The sequence below is a fragment of the Balaenoptera acutorostrata genome, chromosome 7 (genome assembly GCF_949987535.1).
Source record: "Balaenoptera acutorostrata chromosome 7, mBalAcu1.1, whole genome shotgun sequence".
NCBI lineage: Eukaryota > Metazoa > Chordata > Mammalia > Artiodactyla > Balaenopteridae > Balaenoptera > Balaenoptera acutorostrata.
In genome coordinates this window covers 101,718,212-101,742,074 of record NC_080070.1, presented here as the reverse complement: position 1 = coordinate 101,742,074, position 23,863 = coordinate 101,718,212, and the positions used below count along the sequence as shown (strand labels likewise).

Here is a 23,863-nt window from a genome sequence, read left to right as displayed (position 1 = left end):
AGATCAATAAAAATAAAAGCTAGTTCTTTGAGAAGATAAACAAAAATGATAAACATTTAGCCAGACTCAAGAAAAAGAGGGAGAGGACTCAAATCAATAAAATTAGAAATGAAAAAGGAGAAGTTACAACAGACACCACAGAAATACAAAGCATCATAAGAGACTACTACAAGCAACTCTATGCCAATAAAATGGACAACCTGGAAGAAATGGACAAATTCTTAGAAAGGTATAACCTTCCAAGACTGAACCAGGAAGAAATAGAAAATATGAACAGACCAATCACAAGTAATGAAATTGAAAATGTGATTAAAAATCTTCCAACAAACAAAAGTCCAGGACCAGATGGCTTCACAGGTGAATTCTATCAAACATTTAGAGAAGAGCTAACACCCATCCTTCTCAAGCTCTTCCAAAAAATTGCAGGGGAAGGAACACTCCCAAACTCATTCTATGAGGCCACCATCACCCTGATACCAAAACCAGACAAAGATACTACAAAAAAAGGAAATTACAGACCAATATCACTGATGAATATAGATGCAAAAATCCTCAACAAAATACTAGCAAACAAAATCGAACAACACATTAAAAGAATCATACACCATGATCAAGTGGGATTTATCCCAGGGATGCAAGGATTCTTCAATATATGCAAATCAATCAATGTGATACACCATATTAAGAAATTGAAGAATAAAAACCATATGATCATCTCAATAGATGCAGAAAAAGCTTTTGACAAAATTCAACACCCATTTATTTATTTAATTAATTAATTTATTTTTTAACATTTTTATTGGAGTATAATTGCTTTACAATGGTGTGTTAGTTTCTGCTTTATAACAAAGTGAATCAGTTATACATATACATATGTTCCCATATCTCTTCCCTCTTGCATCTCCCTCCCTCCCACCCTCCCTATCCCACCCCTGTAGGTCAACACCCATTTATGATAAAAATTCTCCAGAAAGTGGGCATACTGGGAACCTACCTCAACATAATAAAGGCCATATAGGACAAACCCACAGCAAACATCATTCTCAATGGTGAAAAACTGAAAGCATTTCCTCTAAGATCAGGAACAAGACGAGGGTGCCCACCCTCACCACTATTATTCAACATAGTTTTGGAAGTCCTATCCATGGCAATCAGAGAAGAAAAAGAAATAAAAGGAATCCAAATCAGAAAAGAAGAAGTAAAACTGTCACTGTTTGCAGATGACATGATACTATACATAGAGAATCCTAAAGATGCCACCAGAAAACTACTAGAGCTAGTCAATGAACTTGGTAAAGTTGCAGAACACAAAATTAATGCACAGAAATCTCTTGCATTCCTATACACTAACAATGAAGGATCAGAAAGAAAAATTAAGGAAACAATCCCATTCACCATTGCAACAAACAGAATAAAATACCTAGGAATAAACCTACCTAAGGAGGTAAAAGACCTGTATGCAGTAAACTATAAGACACTGATGAAGAAATCAAAGATGACACAAGCAGATAGAGAGATATACCATGTTCTTGGATTGGAAGAATCAATATTGTGAAAATGACTATACTACCCAAAGCAATCTACAGATTCAATGTAATCCCTATCAAATTACCAATGGCATTTTTTACAGAACGAGAACAAAAAATTTTTTAATTTGTATGGAGACACAAAAGACCCCGAATAGCCAAAGCAGTCTTGTGGGTAAAAAATGGAGCTGGAGGAATCAGACTCCCTGACTTCCGACTATACTACAAAGCTACAGTAATCAAGACAATATGATACTGGCACAAAAACAGAAACATAGATCAATGGAACAAGACAGAAAGCCCAGAGATAAACCCACGCACCTATGGTCAACTAATCTATGACAAAGGAGGCAAGGATATACAATGGGGAAAAGACAGTCTCTTCAATAAGTGGTGCTCGGAAAACTGGACAGCTACATGTGAAAGAATGAAATTAGAACACTTCCAAACACCATACACAAAAATAAACTCAAAATGGATTAAAGACCTAAATGTAAGACCGGACACTATAAAACTCTTAGAGGAAAACATAGGAAGAACATTCTTTGACATAAATCACAGCAAGATCTTTTTTGATCCACCTCCTAGAGTAATGGAAATAAACAAATGGGACCCAATGAAACTTAAAAGCTTTTGCAAAGCAAAGGAAACTACAAAGAAGACAAAAAGACGACACTCAGAATGGGAGAAAATATTTGCAAACAAATCAACAGACAAAGGATTAATCTTCAAAATATATAAACAGCTCATGCAGCTCAATATTAAAAATACAAACAACCCAATCCAAAAATGGCCAGAAGACCTAAATAGACATTTCTCCAAAGAAGACATACAGATGGCCAAGAAGCACATGAAAAGCTGCTCAACATCACTAATTATTAGAGAAATGCAAATCAAAACTACAGTGAGGTATCACCTCACACCAGTTAGAATGGGCATCATCAGAAAATCTACAAACAACAAATGCTGGAGAGGGTGTGGAGAAAAGGGAAGCCTCTTGCACTGTTGGTGGGAATGTAAATGGATACAGCCACTATGGAGAACAGTATGGAGGTTCCTTAAAAAACTAAAAATAGAACTACCATATGACCCAGCAATCCCACTACTGGACATATACCCAGAGAAAACCATAATTCAAAAAGATACATGCACCCCAATGTTCATTGCAGCACTATTTACAATAGCCAGGTCATAGAAGCAACCTAAATGCCCATCGACAGACAAATGGATAAAGAAGTTGTGGTACATATATACAATGGAATATTACTCAGCCATAAAAAGGAACGAAATTGGGTCATCTGTAGAGACGTGGTTGGATCTAGAGACTGTCATACAGAGTGAAGTAAGTCAGAAAGAGAAAAACAAATATTGTATATTAACGCATGTATGTGGAACCTAGAAAAATGGTACAGATGAACTGGATTGCAGGGCAGAAATTGAGACACAGATGTAGAGAACAAATGTATGGACACCAAGGGGGGAAAGTGGCAGGGTTGTGGTGGTGGGATGAATTGGGAGATTGGGATTGACATATATACACTAATATGTATAAAATGGATAACTAATAAGAACCTGCTGTATAAAAAATAGACAAAATAAAATTCAAAAAAACAATTTATTCCTACTTATCTCTGTATCTTTTGTTGCATTACCAATGGTATCTTTCTATTACATTTTTAAATTTGGTTATTGTTAGTATATAGGAATGCTTTTGATTTGTCTTTGTTCAGCTTGTATCCATAAACCTTTCAAAACTCTCTTATTTGTTCTAAAATAAATAATTTTTCATCTGATCAATGGTTCTGAAATTCTATTTTTATATGCAACGTTTTCCAGTTCTCTCAACAACAAACCTAAAAACACAATTTGATCAATGCACAGTAGGTCTGAATAAATGCTGTACTTTTCTTTATTGAGGTATAATTGATGTACAATATTATATGTTTCAGGTGTACAACTTAGTAATTCACAATTTTTAAAGGCTGTATTCCACGTATAGCTATAAAATATTGGCTATATTCCCTGTATTGTACAATATATGTATTGTGCAATATATTGTAGCTTATTTATTTCATATATAGTAGTTTGTACACTGTACATTTTTCTTTAAAAAAAGCAGTATTATGTACTTTAAATGATGACACAACTAATTCAGTTACACAGTTAGTACATGTTTGAGCCAAATTTAAAAATACAGGTTAGATTAATTTAGAATAAACTCTAGTGACTTGTCCTAATTCTTTTGGAATTTTGTTGTACCAAATATAATTCACTCATTTAACCGTCATTCAACCAGTTCTGTGGTAGATTCATTCTAGGTACTGGGGACAGAATAGTGAATAAGACAGTCAAGGTCACTGCCTGTATGGAGCTTTTATTCGAACGAGGGAGCCAAACATTAAACAAGTACTTGCAAAAATAATTGTTTATTTTTTAATTATGATGATACTTAGGAAAGTACAGGAGGCTATGAGAGAAATACCACAAGAGGAATTCACTTAGATTTGGGAGTCAAAGTGCTTCTCTCTGAGGAAGTGATATTGAACAGCCAGACAGAAAGGGAGGGAAGAGAGCATTAAAGCAGAGGAAACTATGCCTGGAAGGGGCGGGCAAATTCAGGGCTCTAAAGACGCCACTATGGTTGGAAGGAAGAAAACAATAGGCAAAGCAGAGCCAGATGAGGTTGGAGAGTTGGGCAAGAGGTTATCATGCAAGACTTTGGAGGTCTTTTATCCTACGTACCATCATTAGTTCCCTGAAGAGTCCCAGCATGAAAAGATCATTCTAACTATTGGGTGGTAAAGAGACTGGGAGGGCTAAGAGAGGAAGCGAGAAGTGCAGCAAGAGGCTCTTGCGGGAGATGGTGGTGACTTAGGCTAGGGAGGCAAAAGTGCGATGAAAATTTGCGATATATTTTGGAGGTAGATTCAGCAGGACTTGGTGATGACGCATTGGCTGGGGGTGGGGCGATTGTTTGTAAGAGACAGTGGCAAAATGACTCTCAGATTTCTGACATGACTTGGGTGGTGGGGTTCTTTACTAGAATGGGGAAAATTAGAGATGAAGCAGATTTGGGAGGAAAGATCAAGAGTTCAGATCCGGACGTGTCAAGTGTGAGAGGCCTGCGGGGCCTCTAAGCAGAGATATTGGGTACACAGTTAAATATGTGGATCTGGAGGGCTGGACTTAGAAATCTGAAAGTCCCTGGGAGCCACGGGACTCTTAGAGTAAGAAGATAAAGAGAGAGAATAAGATAGGCTGGGACCTGGGACCCGTATCTACCAGAGTGCTTGCATTTGCATCCAGACAAACGTCCCCTCTAGCAACAGAATACAAACTATAAGGGACTAAAAATAACTGCATGCACACGCAGATGGGGCAAATTATGAACAGTAAGATACAAAAAGGCCACAAACCAACTGCCACTTCCGAGGTGCCGGGAATAAAAGCAGGGTACTGCGCATGATCCCTGCACACAGCACCCCCAAGGGGATGGGCAGACCAGCCAAGCCACCCCTCCGGTCCGACCCAGACTCACCAACTCACCCCTATCCTTGTCCCATTTAAGGAGCCAGCCCGTCCTCCTCAGGGAGCGAGCAAAGGAACCTGTTACTTGTTTTTGCTCCCACATGCTGCTGCAGCAGGGGCCCCAGTAAAGCCTTGCCTGAATTTCTCCTCTGGCCTCATCAGTTTCTATTGAATAAATAGTCCAAGGACTGAAGCTGGTAGCAAGAAGAGAAGGGAGTCCAGGACAGAGGGGAATGCCTAAAAAAAAGAAAGAGTTGGATAGAGGAGGAGTTGGCAAAGAAGCATGAGGTGAAAATGGGAAGAGGTGTGATTTTTTAAAATTAACATTTTAAAAAGAGAGGTTTTCCAGGACGAGTAGTCAGCACAGTCAACTGCTGAGAGGTTAAGTAAGATGAGGATTCAAAATACTCATTGGAGTTAACACCGTAGGGTTTGCTGCCCTTAGCAGGAGTGGTGGCGTAGGGTTTGCTGCCCTTAGCAGGAGCGGTGGTCAGGGCAGAAATTAGAGGGAAAACAGAGGCCTGTGGCCTGGAGTTAGGAGAGCTTCCTAAGAAGGGCCTTTATCACACCATGAGTTAGCCTGTGCACTGCTCTTTTGCATCTCATGGGCGTTCTTTGGAGTGATCCAGCCAAGAAGTAACACCTCTCAACTCCCATCTAAACTGGTAGGTAAAATGTCAGGAAGATAACCCTTGCTGAGATTTTTTTTTTTTTACTTCTATATACACATAGGCTGTGCAAATCTCTGCAGACCAATGAAATCCACACACACACATACAAGTGCAATGAGAGGTATAATCTCACAAGGAACTTGAGGAAGCTGTTGCCATCATCCCATCTGCTGATCAGAGTCTCAAAGGTCAAGACCACACTGGAGTCTTTCCATTGTTGTAAAAGTTAATGAAAGTTAATTATTAAAGCTGACAGAAAGGTGATTTCCCCACTACCTTACATAACCTATATATAGACATCTCTATACATATGGATGCGTGCAGACCTAAGTGGATGGACACTGCCTCTTAGAACTGGGCTATTTTCCACCATCGCTGAAGGACCTCAATGAGTGTATATCAGGTAGGAAACAAATATATGATCATTTTACTCAAACTGGTTTTCTCTTGCAAATGTTATGTTTTTTGATCAAAGCCTATTCAAAAGTTAGGGTTGCATTCTTGAGTTTATTCCATGAGCAGGAAATTTTGAATGATACCACTAACAGTAGGCTAAAAATGTTAGTCTGGAGCCCTAGCAATGTCATGTAAATACCTGAGTAGATTTTGACATGACCAAGTAAATGTTTGTATGCACTGTTAGGGCTTAAATAGCCTTTTCGTTGATAGCAGGGTTTTTTGCATTCATTATTCACATATTCCTTTAATTCTGCACTCAAACCTGACTTTATTAGTAGACCATCTGTTCTGAAGTTTGGCAAATAAAGCAAGATTTTAGGAAAGGTTTTTTTCCAGGAGATAGAATGATCTGTTAGAAGGTATTGAGAAAAGACTTTTGGTCCAAAAGTGAGGGATTTAACTGCCAGACACTCCAGAAAGTCCAAGAAGGGAAAGCGGGGCGGGGTGGCCGGGAGAGAAAAGGGAAGAGAAACAAGTAGGACAGACAGTAAAAAAGAAAGAGAAAAAAGTTGCCACTGGAAAGTAGCAGAATGTCACATGCCATGAGTAATATCATACCAGCAGGAGTACTTTTCCTATGGATTACCAGTCCTAACAGGAAAATTTATTTCATTCTTTAAAGTGTCAGAAGAAGATTACAGGGAATTCCCTGGCAGTCCAGTGGTTAGGACTCTGTTCTTCCACTGCAAGGGACACGGGTTTGATCCCTGGTAGGGGAACTAAGATCCCAGATGCCATGCAGTGCGGCCAAAAAAAAAAAAAGATTACACAATATTCTTTAAACGTGAGTGTGAAAAACAACTTATTAAATCTTTGGATTAGATAGTTCTCTTTTCCAAAGAAAATGTGTCATTCAGAGAAACAGTGTAGTGAAAGTTGGCCACATAAAGATCATTCGTACTAAGAAATGAGGAAGCAACTATTTGATTTCAGACAAAAGTATTAAATAGTTTACAGTGGGTTAACACACACCTTGCCTCCTCCACCTGGATAAATGAATGAGTAGGTATATAAATAAATGAACAAATGTCTCAATAGCTACTAAATAGCTTATACTTCACCAAGGAACAAAACAGTTCACAAAATGAGAAAGGATGTTTTTTAATTACTAGAATAAATGAGTAATAACTTGGTCCAGCTTCTCTCCATGATGGAGGTCCTTGGTTATCCAAACAAGGAGAAAAGAGCCTTCCTCTAGCCTCTGTTCCAATTTGTTGAGTAACAAAGGGGAGAATAAACCAGTTCACTTCAGTGAGATTGAACTCCAGGCTATCCAGGCTCACATTTTGTGTATGTGATGTTGAGAGCAGGAGCCTGGCGGGAGGGGCTCTTCTGCACAAGGGCAAGAGCACTGTAGGTACCTCGTCTGGAGCTCTGTTCTCTTGTCTTGTCTCTCTTGGGGATCACGGCTCATGGGCATCCCCACATCAAAAGGCAGAGAAGAGTGTGGATTGGAGAGAATCATTTACAAGACCTGACTTCTTGTCCTGGCCCTGTCACTTGCTAGCTGTGAGACTTGGGAAGTCTTATATCTTTTCGGACCTCAATTTCCTGGTCTGTAAATTGGTGATAATAACGCCTACCTTCTCTGCCTACTTCACAGGATAACACTCAAGAGAGAAAAGTGAAAGTGCTTAGAAAGATGCAAAGCCTTAGAGAAAGTCAAGGGATTCTCTTTATTATTTTGAGAGCCTTGTGGGTCTGAGATTCCTTCCTCTGGCACACCTTAACATTTCTCTAGCAGTTCAGCCTTTTGGCCAACAAAATCTTCTGTTCCAGTATTTGGCTGCTAGCCTTTGAACATGATGTGTTCACCCCCCACTGCTTTTTCATCATCTCTTTCAAACTTACCTGTTCTTTAAGGTCTAACTCAAGACCCACAGTCCCTTGATGAAATCTTCCTCAACGCCAACCCACACTCACATCCCTTCTGCTTACAATTTGTTATCTGTACCAATCGTTTTGGGCACTCCTTCTATGCAAGTAAACTGGAATTTAGGACTACATAGTTTCTATATCTTTTGCTTATAGTTCAGTTTATTTCAACAAACCTTTCTGAGTAATTACTATGGTACAGGTACTATGCAAAAGGGAAAAAATGATTAAGATTTAGACCTTGTCCTTGAGGAACTGAGTCTTATTGGAAAGAGAAACTTATCAACAAATAATGACAATACAGTACACTATGGGAGAGAAATACACACCACATGTGTACAATAAGGAAATGATTAACTCTTTTTAGGGGATGCCATGAAGGCTTTACAGCATTGTCTTATCTTACACAGGTACGTTAGGAACAGAGTTCCTAACAAACAATAGGACGATAAATGCTTGTTGAAGGAACAAAGGAACAAATCAATGGTCAGGGACAGCTGAGTATTTTTAAGGATGAATTGGAATTTACCAGGTGTTGGAGGAGAACACAGATAAAGAAGACAATGCATGTAAAGGAATGGGGGGAGGGGGTGTTAAATATCATGGTTTGTTAAGAAACTGCTGTAATTATGAAGGAGGAGTGAAGAGTCTTGAGGTAGGCCAGAGCCAAGATATGCGGGGCCTTGTATACCATGCTAAGAAGCTTAGATAGGAGATGCTTTAACATTATGTTAAAATAAATGGGTGGGAATGGAAAAGCTCGAATTCTGGAGAAGTCCAGAATAAACACAAAATTGTAGAAAAGATGGTGGCACTAGCATTTTCAGACAGGTTCCAGCTGATTGTCATGTAAGGTCTACTCAGTTATTAAACTCCATCCTGAAACTATTATCTGTGCAATTAAAGCTAAGAAGTCTCTCCTTACATACCTCACTTTCAGTCTGGACAACAGTCCTACCAGGGAGGTAATGACATCCCCTTTCACCATGAGAAAAACTAAGGCTTGGAGCACTTGCCCATAGCAACACAGTGAAGCAATAACAAAGCAAGGATGTGAAGGCAGGTCTACTTAGCTGCCCAATTCCCAATCTTTTCTGTTGCACCTCCCAACTCAGTTAGGTTTGACTGAGTTTTTCAGCAGATGGTCAAGAATGATAATTGCCAATAAAAAGAATTGTCAATAATAACTATAGTGCCTGAACTAAGATTAAGATAAAACTGAGTTAAGTTCCTAGAAGATAAGACCACTATAAATCTGTGTCACATACACAGATTTCTTGAATAAGCAATACAAAATACCTGTTATGTTCTTGCCCACTATGGACACTGCACTAGAGCTGTGTGAATCATCCATATTATTGTGGCAAAAAAAAAAAAAAATCTTTGGGACTCTTTGGAGATACTGCCCCACACCCTCAGGATTCTCATTCCAGTCCCACCACCTTTAATTGTCTTCTATGTCCGCGCATCCCCTCTTCAGGAGAAGACTGTGACTTCAAAAGCAATCTGGAAGGGTTTGTGAGATGCTCATAGCTTTCCAAGGATCATGACTGAAGGGTGGAAGGAAAACAGGAGTGCTTTTTATGTTCTAAATGATACTGGACACATTTATTTCTCCCAAAGAGCTACCAGGTTCAACTTCACATCTATACCGTAGCTTAATTAATTACCTTACTGTGTTTCCAAAGTGGCTGAAGCACACAAGAACCACAACATTTAACTAGAAAGTACAGCCTTTCCCACCTCTGACCCTTCTGACCTTTCTTCATCAGGATCAGCCTCCGCCTCGAGCTCTCTTCACCCGCATCCTTCCCACTCATCCCCAGCCCAGTGACTCCTAACCACCACTCTGTCCCTTCTACGATTTTGATGCCGTTATCTCCCCGCTTCCATTCAGCTTGACATCATCCAGAATGTGGATCTACGTGCACTTGATTTCTGGTATCTTTTTGGCTGCGGAGTGGGGTCCCTCTGAAGGTGCTCACCAGAGCCGTTATTCTGCTTGTTCTCCCATCTCTCCCCCAGACGTAGCTGTCAAGACACGGCTGTTTTTCCCATTGTCCAAGGACCAATTCATGAAATAGGCCTGGCTTACCTCTGGTTTTCCACCGACTGGCACAGGGGTATTTTGAGATCTGATGGAGGGGTGGAGTCACTGAGAGCCAACCTTGTGCAAGGGTGGTAGAGGTTATCTACCGTGACTGGGGAGGGGCTGGGAAATATTCCGCACACCTGCTTCCCTCCTGGTTTCAAGTTACCACCAATTAAAGAAAAATACTAGCATTGCTTATGAGCATCTTGGTTCAAATTAGTTTCCCACAGAAGGGGCAGACCCCTGAAAGACTAGAACACTGAATGGATAAATGCTGAGACATGCAAAGGTCATGGCCATCGACACTGCTCAGGGGAGTGGGGCAGGCAGAATGGAGGTGCCCAGGTAGCTGGAAGCCAGGTGGTGACACTCAGTGCTGCGCTGCAGGTTGCAGATGGGTGGAGCTTAGGGGGGTTGGGGGATGGGTAATGCACATGACTATCCCTAATTCCTAGAAATATCAAAATGTTATTAATAAATCACAATACTTAAAATGGAAAAAACTGAACTTCAGAAATTAATCCCAGGACTAGATTTCTGCTCAGAAAAAAAAAAAAAAGCAGAGAAAGACAAACGTGTATGACTAAGTCACAGGAACAAGATATGTAGGTATATGTATGTATGTGCATGTGTCTATGTATGTAATTTATATGTAATAAAGGCCAAAAAATTAAAAAGAACACATCATAGGAAAGGAAGCAAGACTGGAAATGTACACAAACAAGGCTTAAAGTTCAAAAATTATTAAGAGGAAAAGTGCCTGAGAATGAATTTCAATCCCCCAAAAGCCACTGACACCCTAAGAAACCCAGAGAAAAATTTGAGGCATGAAGATAAAACAGAACATGAAAAGGTATACATTAATAAGGGTGTAATATTTGAAATTGGAATTGATTCTAGGAACCAAGAAAAAGTTTTCCAAGAATTTCTGGGGAAAAGGTAACATGTTCAGGTTTGTTTTCTTTTTTAAGTTAAGAAAAATCACTTTTGAATTCCTAACTAAAGTAGGTCATTCTCAAGAATCTCAGAAATGATGAACTGGAGAATGACATTAATTTATGAGTATCTGGAGCTTTTCTCAGCAGAGGCACCATTGGGGTGGTCGATTTAGTGGCTCAGATGGTTGGTTACATGCGGAATATTTTTTCTTATAAGCTTTTTTTTTTGCTGCACCACATGGCACATGGGATCTTAAGTTCCCTCTGCTTTGGAAGCATGGAGTCTTAACCACTGGGCCACCAGGGAAGTCCCTGGTTACAAGTGGAATATGAGGCAGTAGCTTTTGGGAGCAGTGATGGCAGCTAGGGGAAAACCACAAGATTGGAATTGTGGCCCTCAAGCTCTCTCGCTCTAAATTCTGGGAAGATTTCTTAAGCCACCCTGACGCCGGCCCTCGAGCACTCCCCTTGTAGTCAGCGCTTGGGCATGAGGTGGTGGCATTTCCCAGGCTGTGGCAGGATGGCCAGAGCTCAGGCCTTTGACTCACTAAAGAGCCAGGGCATGGTCATCCTCAGGGAAGGAAACTTCAGAGAGATGTAGTTATATCTGCCATCATTGTCACTGGCCAAAAAAATTAGACTGCGACTTAGCAGAGACAAAATGTACAGCAGCAAAAGGAAGAAAAAAAGCACTTTCAGGATCTTTCTTAAGGAAGAGAACTAATGAGTTTCTGTGAACAACTTGATGAAAATATGAGTAAAGTAACAAAATAGCAGCATCTTTTTTTTTTCTGTCCACGGCGGCATCTGCCAGAAATAGAATGCACAGTACCCGAGTCATCTTCATCCTAAATTGGCTACGTTGGGGAATTCCCTGTCGGTCCAGTGGTTAGGACTCCATGCTTCCACTGATATGGGGGCCAGGGTTCAATCCCTGGCCGGGGAAATAAGATCCCTCAAGCTGCTCAGCACGGCCTAATAATAATAATAATGTTGGCTAGGTTACATACCTCAAGGATTAAAGCTCTTCTTGAAGACAGCCTTTGCAAGAGACCTAAGGTGTCAAGAGTCACTAACGTGGGATAGATCTTGTGTAAACGTCCCAACCATATGGTTGGTAGTTGGCAAACAAGGACAAAAATCCGCGCTATGCACAGCAATGAGTAAGCCAACCCCCCCTTCACGTACAAGTTCTTTTGATAATGGAAAGTACTATATAGTTAGTGGGATATAACACCTGGAACTGAGTGTAGAGAGGTGGGAGAGGGAATAGAAATGAGAAGCAAGGAGGACAAGCAGCTTGGGGTTGGAGGAGGCTCAGAAAGAATAGCAAAGGCGGTCTCACAGTCATAACAAAGTTCACAGGGTCTCAAATGTTGGAGGTCAAGCCAGAGGCTGGGGCAGAAACACCACACTGTGGTCAGAGAAGGTCAATAGAAAGGACGTTGGAGGAAGCTAGGGAATGGGGTGGGGAAAGAAATGGGTGTCAAAGAGAGATCAGGTGGGGTCAGAAATTGAGGCCAGCATCTGATTCCTGGTTATAACTTGAGCTCTGCAAACATGCTAAAAATCTCTTGAGCTTTGGAAAAGCACCATGTAACCAGGTACAATCTAGTTTGAGATAATTCAATTAATAACTATGATACAGAACCAAGATTAGAGGGCAAAATGCTAACAGTTAGTCAGAAGGTTCTTCAATTCTGTTCACACTGGACAAAAGAGAAGCTGCATGTTGTAGAAGAAACAGCAAAGTCTGAAAACAGAAGTCCCATTTTTGACAGTGTACTAGCTGTATGACCTGAGGAAAAGATTCTTAGATTTTTATGGAGACTTTTCTGTGCTATTTATTATCTTCTCATTTGTAAGAAGATGACAAGAAGAATAATAATAATTGCCTCAAAGAATTGTGAGGGCTAAATAGATAATGTGCATAAAAAAACTTTTGCAAAACTGATCTTTTAACTGTAATAAAAAGGATTGAGATAAGAACCAACAAATTAACAATTTTGTGCAGAAAATGCAAATAGTTAAAATAAGAACTACCATTTAGTGAATGCTTGTAGTGTGCTAGATGCTTTGAAGCAATGCTAGATGCTGTGAAAACATTCTCATTTAATTTTCACCATCCCCTTGAAACGAGTATTATTATTCCAAGTACACAAGTGAAGCTCAAAAAGGTTAAGTAAATTGAGTAGTTTCCTCAACTACAAATGATAAAACTCTATTTAGTTCCCAGAAATAATAAGAAAATACCTTAAATGGGCAATATCCATGAATTTCACAAATTAAAAACATTTTATAATGTATTACAAAAATTCTGATGGGTCAAATGGAACAGCCTTGACTAGAGTTAGGGGCAATGAATAGACTTTAAATCTAACCTGTCCCAGTACCCCCAGTGCCATAACTTTGGAAACATTGCTGAAAAAAAATTTTTTTAAATAAATTCCTTTCTTGAGATCTCGCTTTACAAGTCAAAAATGCACTCACTGGTTAGTAAACTGAGTCAATTTCTATTGCTTTTTGGCAATCTTTTAAAAATAAATCAATCAAAGCCCTTGCTTACTTATCCGACGGAGCTGTGTCCAGCTCCTTGCAGTAAAAAGCGATTATCACAGTCGCAAAACACAATCTAGGTCCCTTAATCCAGCCTCTTTTGATCTCAAAAGGTGGTAACATTCAGTTCAGAGCTCACTCATCTGTAAATTGCATCACATTATCTCCGAGTTATTTAAGAAGCAAGCTCTGTTTGGTTTCAGGCATTTTTAACCTGCTAAAGGCAAGAAGGGTTTGCCACATAGTTCCAAAGGTCTTCCACTTACCACAACGGTCAGAGAAAGCAGAATGATCGAACCCATCGGGAATCAGTACGTCGTGGCCAGGCCAGTGTATTCCGCAAATGCTTTTGGGGAAGAACATAAGAAGAAACACAGACATCGTAAGACACTTCTGGATCACCTCAAAAAGTGGTTCCGGTAAGATATTTTTTTAAGGTACTGGCATTAGGAGTAAATGAAGCACTTTCTCTGAAATTTTTAAGCTTCCAAGCTCTTCTTTCTAGCCCACAGTCTCCAAAGTCTTTTTATCTTTGGTTTCCAAACCTCCTACTTCCTGCCAGGGCTGGAAAAGTAGTCTCTGAAATGAACACCAATCTCAGCTCTCAACACAATCTCTCCATATTAGAGGACTGATAGATGAGGACAGAGGAAAATTCTCCATCAGAGTGTTGTAAAGTCAAGCTGAGGATGACAAATAGTTTCTATTGTGGCTAAAGAAAAGCAACATTTTTCTTAAAAAAAAAAAATCCTTCGGTGGTGGTCAATCCTTTGGTGGCAGTTGATGTGGGTAGGGAGGTGAATGTTAGTGGGAAAGTTAGTGAAATGATAATATATTATTATCTTTACCAATTTTCCATTTACAATAGGTACTAAACTTAAAATTGGATATTAATAACTGAACGGTGGCTTTCAATGTTTTCAGCTGTTCTGCACAAAAGGCCAAGAGAATTGCCCTCTCTTTGTTCCCCATAGCATCTTGGTTGCCAGCGTATCACATAAAGGAATGGCTCCTCAGTGACATTGTTTCTGGAATCAGCACAGGGCTGGTGGCTGTACTGCAAGGTAACTTTTTTTTTTTTTTTGAGATATAATTCATGTATCATAAAATTCACCCTTTTAATGTGCACAATTCAGTGCTTTTTGTGTATTCACGAGGTTGTGCAACTATCACCACTAACTAATTGCAAGACATTTTCACTACAACCATCCCCCAAAATCTCTTGCAATCACTTCCCATCCTCACTCCGTCCATCCCTCGGCAACAACTTTCTGTCTCAATGGATTTACCTATTCTGAGCATTTCATGCAGAGTCACACAATATGTCGTCTTTTGTGTCTGGTTTCTTTCACTTAGCATAATGTTTGCAAGTTTCATCCATGATGTACGGGTACTTCATTCCTTTTTATGGATGAATAATATTCTACTGTATAGATATACCACATTTTGTTTGTCCATTCATGAGTTGATGGACATTTGGGTTGTTTCCACGCTGTGGCTTTTATGAATAATACTATTATGAACACTTGTACACAAGTTTTTGTGTGGACATGTTTCATTTCTCTTGGGTATATACCTAGGAGTATAATTGCTGTGTCATATAATAACCCACTAGCAATGGTGAGGGTTCGAATTTCTCCACATCCTTGTGAACCTTTGTTCTTGTCTGCCTTTGTTATTTTAGCTATCCTAGTGAGCATGAAATGGCCTCTCTTTGTGGTTTTGATTTGCATTCTCCCAACGACTAATGATGTTGAGCATCTTTTCATGTCCTTACTGACCATTTGTACCTCTTTGGAGAAATGTCTGTGTAAATCTTTTGCACATTTTAAAATTAGGTTATGTGTCTTTTTATTGTTGAATTGCAAAAGTTAATTATATAATTCTGGATAATAGACCCTTATCCAAGATACTATGTGCAAATAATTTCTCCCTTTCTGTAGGTTGTCATTTCACTTTTTTGATAGTATCCTTTGAAGCACACATTTTTACATTTTGATGGGGCCCTGTTTATCTGTTTTAAATTTGGTTGCTTATGCTATAGGTGTCACGTCTAAGAAACCCATGCCTGATCCAAGGTCACAAAGGTTTACACCTAAGTTTTCTTCTGAGAGTTTTATAGCTTTAGCTCTTACATTTACATCGTTGATACATTTGAGTTAATAAAATAATTTTTAAGTTACAATCTTAAATACTTGAAGAACCTAATGAAAACTTCTATGATCCCTTTGCATGAAATAAGGACACTGATGCTTGTGTATTCACAGGTTTAGCATTTGCCCTGCTGGTCACCATCCCCCCAAGCTATGGGTTGTATGCAGCCTTTTTCCCAGTCATAATCTACTTTTTCTTGGGCACTTCTAGACACATATCAGTGGGTAAGTGAACTACTGGGCTAATTAATGCTCACATTGCTTTTCTTTATGAATGCCATTAGCCACGCATTGTATCAATTCCAAATTGTGCAGAATCCAGGAGAGGAGTCATAGTTTCTTGTAAGAATTAGGACTGGGGCTTGGGGAAGTAGACCAGAACTCCAGACAGCAGTCTTTTTATATGCTACATTATGGCTGAAAGACAACTGTGCTATAGGGAGACATAATGATTACAACTCGCCCTCTCTTTATTAGGTCCATTTCCAGTTCTTAGTATGATGGTGGGAGCAGTAGTTGTGAGATTAACCCCAACAGCCAATACAGCTGATCCGACAGTCACTTATAGCTCAGTGGCTAATGATTCATCACTAGATGAGCATAAGGTGATGGTGGCTGCAACGGTCACAATTCTTTCTGGAATCATCCAGGTGAGTACTCTGTCACAGAATCTACCCTCCCCAATTTATGTGTCCTGACTGGTACACATCTTTGTGGTTTTTCTCCTTCCTGCCACCCCTCCCAACTCTTCCCATTAGTTTACATGCCTCCTTCAGTGGCCCATTGGAAATAATTTAAGAAGAGTCACTCACCACAACCAGAAGTGAAAAGGCAGATCTACTTTGCAAAGATGATTGAACGTGGGTCTAGAGAGAAGGAAAAACGAGAGTGGGGAGGCACATGTGGTGAAAAGTGAAATGCTGAGTTCAATAATATACCTGGGAATTTATATACTCACTAAACAGAACTCTATGCAATAGAGAAACTGGAAGCTTGGGAACTTTTTTCTTTCTAATTCCTCATTGACTATAGTCTATTTGGAAGGGATGGGTGCTTAGCACTTTGAATTGTCCGTGTCAAAGATTTGGAGAAAGCTGAAAAGGATTATGGAGGGGTTTAAAGCCTCACTCCCAAGCCACACCCCTGTCACCATGCCTGGATTATGAAAATGTCCCTATCCTCAAGGTGTTAGATAGTGAAAATGTCAGACTCCTCAAGAAATTGCCTAAGTTTACGGCTAATGATATTAGTAGTTAAGACCATTCCTTAAAGGAAAAGAAAAAAAGAGTCAATTCAAACCAAGACATAAGTGGTGGGTCTTCTTGACCAACAATGGGGTCAATTCAACAATGGGGTCCGAGTGCATCTCTGATCCTAGTGCCTTTGCAAACTCACAGCTCAGTTTGCATTCCAGGGACAGGAGTGGAGAGGTAGGCCAAGCATCTGTCCATTTACTTTCTTGCAAAATCCTGATGCTTTGGGGGAATGAACCACTTTTGCCCTCATTTAAAATCAAGCACTTTTGATGTCATTAGCAGTTACGTATTTCCTAAAGAAAGTCAAGCAACTTGTTTGAGGGAACCTGAATGCATGCTCGCCCATGCATGCGACAGCAGTTGTAAAGGGTAACTGAAAATTCCCTGGGAAAATTTATGAGGGCTGATGCTAGATAAGATTCTGCTATGAAAGGTTTATGGGTGAGTCTCCTAAAGATACCACGCCTTCAAAAGAGGGAAGAGAAGAAACCTGTTAGTTCTTGGGGGTATACTGGACTGATGTGATATGTGAACACCATGTAACATTCCACCTTGGGGTGAGGGGGGTGGTGTTGGGATGAGGGAGGGAAGCAGAGGGTGGTACCTTGCATGGGAGGTTTTCCAGGAAGCAACAACACTTGCTTCTTCAAGACACAGGAGTGGAGGCTGAACCTCCACATGTTGAATCATTACAGTAGCTGATCCTTCAGTCTGCCGAGGTGTTCTCTGAATCTACACTAACAAAGGCTCTGGCTCTCTCTTTGCAGTTGCTCATGGGGGTTCTGCAGCTGGGCTTCGTGGTGATTTATCTGTCCGAATCCTTAATCAGTGGCTTCACCACAGCTGCCGCTGTCCACGTTTTGGTTTCCCAGCTCAAATTTATTCTTCAGCTGACAGTCCCAGCACACGCTGATCCCTTTTCAATTTTCAAAGTAAGTATTCCTTTCGCTTAAAAAATATGGAAATACACGAAATTCACTATCATGTTTCCAGGAGAACTTTCCTTTCGTGCCTTTGCTGCAGGACTTACCTATAACTTCCAAGAAATCAATGGGCTGTGAAATGTATTCACATTAAGAAAAAGTGGCAAGGAGAACAACACTGAAAATCTACCACAGCTACCATATACCACATCAGCTGATGTGAATAACAGAAATTAACTACCACTTCTCTTAGATTTGAAACTTCAGTATGTTTAAAAAGAAAAAACATCGATGCCCATTATTAAAAGTTTGTCCCAAGTTTTAAAATCTTTCTCAAAATCTTATTTTGAAAGAAATGTGCTGATTGAGTGGAAGTGCTTCCCTATTTCTAAAAAGCAGGTCTTGTTCTCTTAGAATTGAAGTTCTTCCGACTCTTATGCATCCCTGTTTATAAAACAAAAGGAAATTGGCCAATATGTAAATAGAACAGTGGTTCTTTCTTCTCTCCTCTAAAGGATGTTCTGTAGAACGGAGAGTGTTCTTAGTGCCTCTGAATTTATGTATTTTTGTCCTCATTCTTTTTTTCTTTCTGAGGCTAGCTACAGGTTTGTCTCTTTTATCTTTTCAAAAATCCAGCTTTTAGTTCCATCGATCTTTTCTACTGTCTTTTTAGTCTGTGTTTCATTTCTTTCCACTCTGATCTTTGTTATTTCCTTCCTTTTACTGACTTTGGGCTTGTTAGTGCTTCTGTCAAGACAGTCTTTGGGAATCAGAGACAAACTCCCTCCAAATTGGAACCAGCGCTCTCTCACTCCCATCCAGAGCTATTCCAGAAGTGGAGCCTTTTGGGAACCATTTGGGATCCAGTTTGGACCTGCTTGAGCTGTCTGGATCCCACAGATATGGCACCCAACTGGCTTCGAGAATTGCACGGCTAGCCAGGAAACTAGTTTCCAAAAGTGACGGAGAGAGTCAACGAAGAAATATGAGGGGTCTGGGGCTTCCCTGGTGGCGCAGCGGTTGAGAATCTGCCTGCCAATGCAGGGGACACGGGTTCGAGCCCTGGTCTGGGAAGATCCCACATGCCGCGGAGCAACTGGGCTCGCGAGCCACAACTACTGAGCCTGCGCGTCTGGAGCCCGTGCTCCGCAACAAGAGAGGCCATGACAGTGAGAGGCCCGCGCACCGCGATGAAGAGTGGCCCCCGCTTGCCACAACTAGAGAAAGCCCTTGCACAGAAACGAAGACCCAACACACAGCCAAAAATAAAAAAAATAATAATAATAAAAAAAAAAGAAATATGAGGGGTCTGAACATTAAAAAAAAAAAAAGCCAGGAATTAAGGGGATACATGCTAAGAAAAACTACCAGAGGTCAAAGGTAATTCCCTGAACAGAGCAGTAGTGTTGATTGTGACGTAAAAAAGATGGCAACGAGACCTAAGAGCAGAAGAGACCAGTTATAAAAATGTGAAAAACATCCAAGAAAATTCAACACTAGACGAAGAGCATCCCTAAACCAGTGTGGTGACAATGCTGTGCTGACTTACCCTTCTCGTATCTCCATGCTAGTCTCTACAATTACTCATGGCTAACATGAGCAGAACAGGGAATTGCTATCCATCTGTCAGTCGTTTCACGTCTATGTTTATTTTTATCTATTTGGAATTAATTAAGCGTTATATCCAAATTACACATTAATGTAGCACTTGGGTGTTTTTTACTTTTATACTTTAGGTACTGATTTCCATATTCTCACAAATAGAGAAGACTAATATTGCAGACCTTGTGACATCCTTGATTATCCTGTTGGTGGTATTTGTGGTTAAAGAAATAAATCAGCGCTACAAAGCCAAACTTCCAGTGCCTATTCCAATTGAACTCATCATGGTAACTGATCGTCTCAAGAGTTTCTTTCATAATTCGTTAGTCTTGTGGTTTTATGTCTAAAGCCCTTCACCGTCTATAGATCAGGAGGTTTTAGTGGGACCGGCGACCTCTCTGCAGTTTCTGGGTATCATATTTAGTATGGTTTTCTCTTTATTCGGAATTTAATAACTTGCTTTGATGATTTGGGGTTTATTCTTTCCACGTAAGACAAGGATGGGGCAGAGAGCAGACCTCTGAGAATCCTAGTGAGAGACCCATTGGAATGGAGCTGTGGTTCTCAGCTTTGGTGGTACATTAGAATTGCCTCGGGACTTTTTAAAAAGTAGCCAAACCTGAGCTTGAGATTCTTATCTAATAAGTCAAGGGGAGGCTTTTGGCAATGGTATTTTTTTTTTTCAAAGTAAGACTCTTAGTTACATCTCCCATTTCTAACTTGCAACTTTTCTAATTTGCAACTTTGCAGACTGTGATCGCAACAGGTGTGTCCTATGGCTTTGACTTCAAAAACAGGTTTAACGTGGCCGTGGTTGGGGAGATGAAAAGTGGGTAAGTGTCTCTCTTATTATGGCATCTCCAAGCACTAATTAGAGAGTAAGCAGTAGTGACGAACGACTCCAAGCTGAAATGCATGAACCCAGCTCAGAACCCTCCCTGTATCTGGCATCCATCATGCATCCAGGAGGAGGTCTCACTACTCTCCTTCTAGGAGGGAGTCACAAAGGACATAGGGTCTGCAGTTCTTAACATCAGAAAGTTTCTCTGTGTGGAAGAACTCACAAACCAGAAGACAAGGGGCTCACATGCAAGAAAAGTGAGATAATGAAAGTAGAAAAATAGGCAAAGTAAACTTGCTCCTCCCCTTAAAAGGAACCGAGGGAAACCAGATTTCCTTGGCCATAAATTACTATAAACAATATGTAGTGTTTTGTTTGAGGTTACTGGAGCCAAGTTCCGACAGTTCAAAGGAGACACTGAAGGAATACCTGCCACACGCTGCTTGAGCAATCCAGATGGGCACACTCTGTCCTTTCTGAAGATCAAGTTCAAGACAAGCCCAGAGCAACTCTTAGCGCTGCAGAAGGATGGGAGGCACAGCTTGTACAAGGAATTTGAAAACGTATTCCATTGCATTTATTGGATTGAGGAGGGAGATCCAGTTTTCTGCTCTTTCCTCTCTCTGCCCTCTGGTCATAGCATCAATTTCTTCCAACTTGCTTACCAAGGAAAGGTGGTATTCCTGTAAAAAAAAAAAAACCCTCCCTCCCTCCCCATGCTTAGGAGTATTTGAGAATTATTCCAGGAATCAGCATTTATATGCATTGCATTGTTGACTTAAAACTAACTAAATTCTATTAAAAGCAAATATATAGGGCTTCCCTGGTGGCGCAGTGGTTGAGAGTCTGCCTGCTAATGCAGGGGATGCGGGTTCGAGCCCTGGTCTGGGAGGATCCCACATGCTGCAGAGCAGCTAGGCCCGTGAGCCACAAGTACTGAGCCTGCGCGTCTGGAGCCTGTGCTCCACAACAGGAGAGGCTGCAATAGTGAGAGGCCCGCGCACTGCGATGAAGAGTGGCCCCCGTTTGCCACAACTAGAGAAAGCCCTCGCACAGAAACAAAGACCCAACACAGCCATAAAAATAAATAAATAAATAAATAAAAATTTTTAAAAAAAGGCAAATATATATTTTTAAACAAAAAATATTTTTATCATCAGATAAAATTGTTACATTTGTAATATTTGGATCACAAATATCACTTTTAATTTAAATGGTAGAAATTAGGCTGAAGCTGAAAGACTATTTCTAGGGTTTCTCTCCACTCTGCAACTTTCAAGTGATTATGCTTTATTTAAACATCTTGGGAGACACAAACTAGATAGATAAGTAGATACAAAATTAAAGAGGATCTTGCCAGAAAGGTTTTGAAATAAAAGGTAAGAACACTGAGTTACAATCTTAGAGACATTACTTAGTAAATATATTTTAAATGTCAGTGGACCTCCCTCCATATTGTGTGTGGGTGGGGAAAGGGGTAACTCACATTTATAGGTCATTACACTCTACAGAGAGGCAGTGTAGCCCAGTAAGCAAACTCATGCTTTCTAGAGGCAGAGTGCCTAGGATTTACTTCAGACTCACTTCCTGATCTTGGGCAAATAAACTCTGTGCCTTAATGTCTTTGGCTGTAAAAATGGGGCTAAAAATAGCATAGGTTATTACATAGGGTTCTTGTAAGGATTAAGTGAGTTAATATGTGTGATGTCCTGAAGTGCCTGGCCTACTGTAAGTGTTCAAACTGCATTACTGCTGTTCCTAATTTAGCACCTAAATTAGGTACTAGGCACTTTACACGCTTTTTTTTTTTAATTAATTAATTAATTAATTTTATTTTTGGCTGTGTTGGGTCTTTGTTGCTGCGCCTGGGCTTTCTCTAGTTGCAGCAAACAGGTGCTACTCTGCGGTACGCAGGCTTCTCATTGCAGTGGCTTCTCTTGTTGCGGAGCACGGGCTCTAGGCACGCAGGCTCAGTAGTTGTGGCTGGTGGGCTCTAGAGCGTGGGCTTCAGGAGTTGTGGCGCACGGGCTTAGTTGCTCCGCGGCATGTGGGATCTTCCCAGACCAGGGCGTGAACCCATGTCCCCTGCACTGGCAGGCAGATTCTTAACCACTGTGCCACCAGGGAAGCCCCTACATGCTTTTTACAGGCCCATTTTTTCTGAGTGATAATCGAGTGAGCATTTTAAATTTCTGATGATTGCAAATAGAAGATAACTGGAAGGTAACAATTGCTAATTATTGCTAATCTGTTATTAATGAATATGACACCTTGAAGTGACTTTGTGAAGCCACATACACTGAATGCAAATAACTTGGCTGAAGGAAAGAGATCATTGAAATAGTAAAGGAAACACAAAAGATATATTCAGATTCCAGAGGGACCCTGTAATAGTAGCTTACAGGTACTTTGTACTTCACAGTGTGTCAACAGTAGTCACATTCATTATTTTATTTGACCCTCCCACAAAAATTATGAAGAAAAGAGAACAAGTGTTATTATCATCACTTTACAAATGAGGAACCAGGGTAAGTAGCAGAGCCAGGAAATGAATCAAGTTTTCAGATTGTAAATCTCCATCACACCACTCTGCCTATGGTGATTAGTGGCTAGAACAAAAGAATAATAGCAGGCTTCTGGTTATTTTGGTATAAAATGCAAATTATAATTGTACCACTGGTTTTAGATTATATATAATGTTCCAAGCTAACTTTCTGATTTATGAAAGCTGCAGAATATGAAATAATAGTACTTCTTCAAAATTAGAGCTAAAAATTTATTAACATTCACAAAACATGAATAGCAATTTAAAAAGAGTTGAATGGACCCAATTAACTTACCTCCAATAAGTTTTAGGTCAGAAACAGATGTTTATAGGAGCTGAGCATTTTAGTAAATTGATGTTGAGTTCGGGATATTTGGACTTTATAATACAATTAGTAAATATTATTTAACTGCTCTAAGTTCATGAGGCACAGGCACAGGAGTATCCTCTGTGACTTGAATGTTTCCCTGACACTATCTCACTTTAAATGGAAACCCGCCCTCCATCAGGGCCACAGCTGGCTCTAGAAGTTCTGTGGAGTGCGGGGCAGAGTCTAATGCCCATCTGTTTGCTAAGGGTTTTCCATGAAAAGTTATCATTATCAATGAAGGGAAGAATTTCTTGCTTTCCTTCTCTCAGAATTGTGTTTGCTCAAAGAGCCTTCATCCATGGATAGCTATTGGAGGCATAATGGGTGATACTTTGCAACCCAATGTAACAATACAAGTGGGATCTGAGACATTTTGCACAAAGCTTATATTGATCTAAGTATACACTATAGTGTGGCTATGCTAGCAAAATCATATCAGATTTATCACTATCACTGGACTAGATTTACACTCATATCAAATACAGGCAGCATTGCTTTTCAACAGTAAGGTAACAGATTCCAAGGTTT

The 23,863-nt window shown here is 40.1% G+C and overlaps 1 protein-coding gene across 1 annotated transcript in view; it reads left to right on the top strand.

Moving 5' to 3' along the window:
- The first annotated feature begins 13,933 nt into the window (after window positions 1-13,933).
- Window positions 13,934-23,863, top strand: part of SLC26A3 (solute carrier family 26 member 3) — a 29,423-nt gene continuing 19,493 nt past the window's right edge. The window contains exons 1-7 of the mRNA XM_007180898.2: window positions 13,934-14,058; window positions 14,570-14,709; window positions 15,913-16,023; window positions 16,276-16,448; window positions 17,822-17,986; window positions 19,714-19,866; window positions 20,330-20,412. Coding sequence (XP_007180960.2) covers window positions 13,934-14,058; window positions 14,570-14,709; window positions 15,913-16,023; window positions 16,276-16,448; window positions 17,822-17,986; window positions 19,714-19,866; window positions 20,330-20,412 — 950 coding nt within the window. The remainder of the gene's footprint in view (window positions 14,059-14,569; window positions 14,710-15,912; window positions 16,024-16,275; window positions 16,449-17,821; window positions 17,987-19,713; window positions 19,867-20,329; window positions 20,413-23,863) is intronic.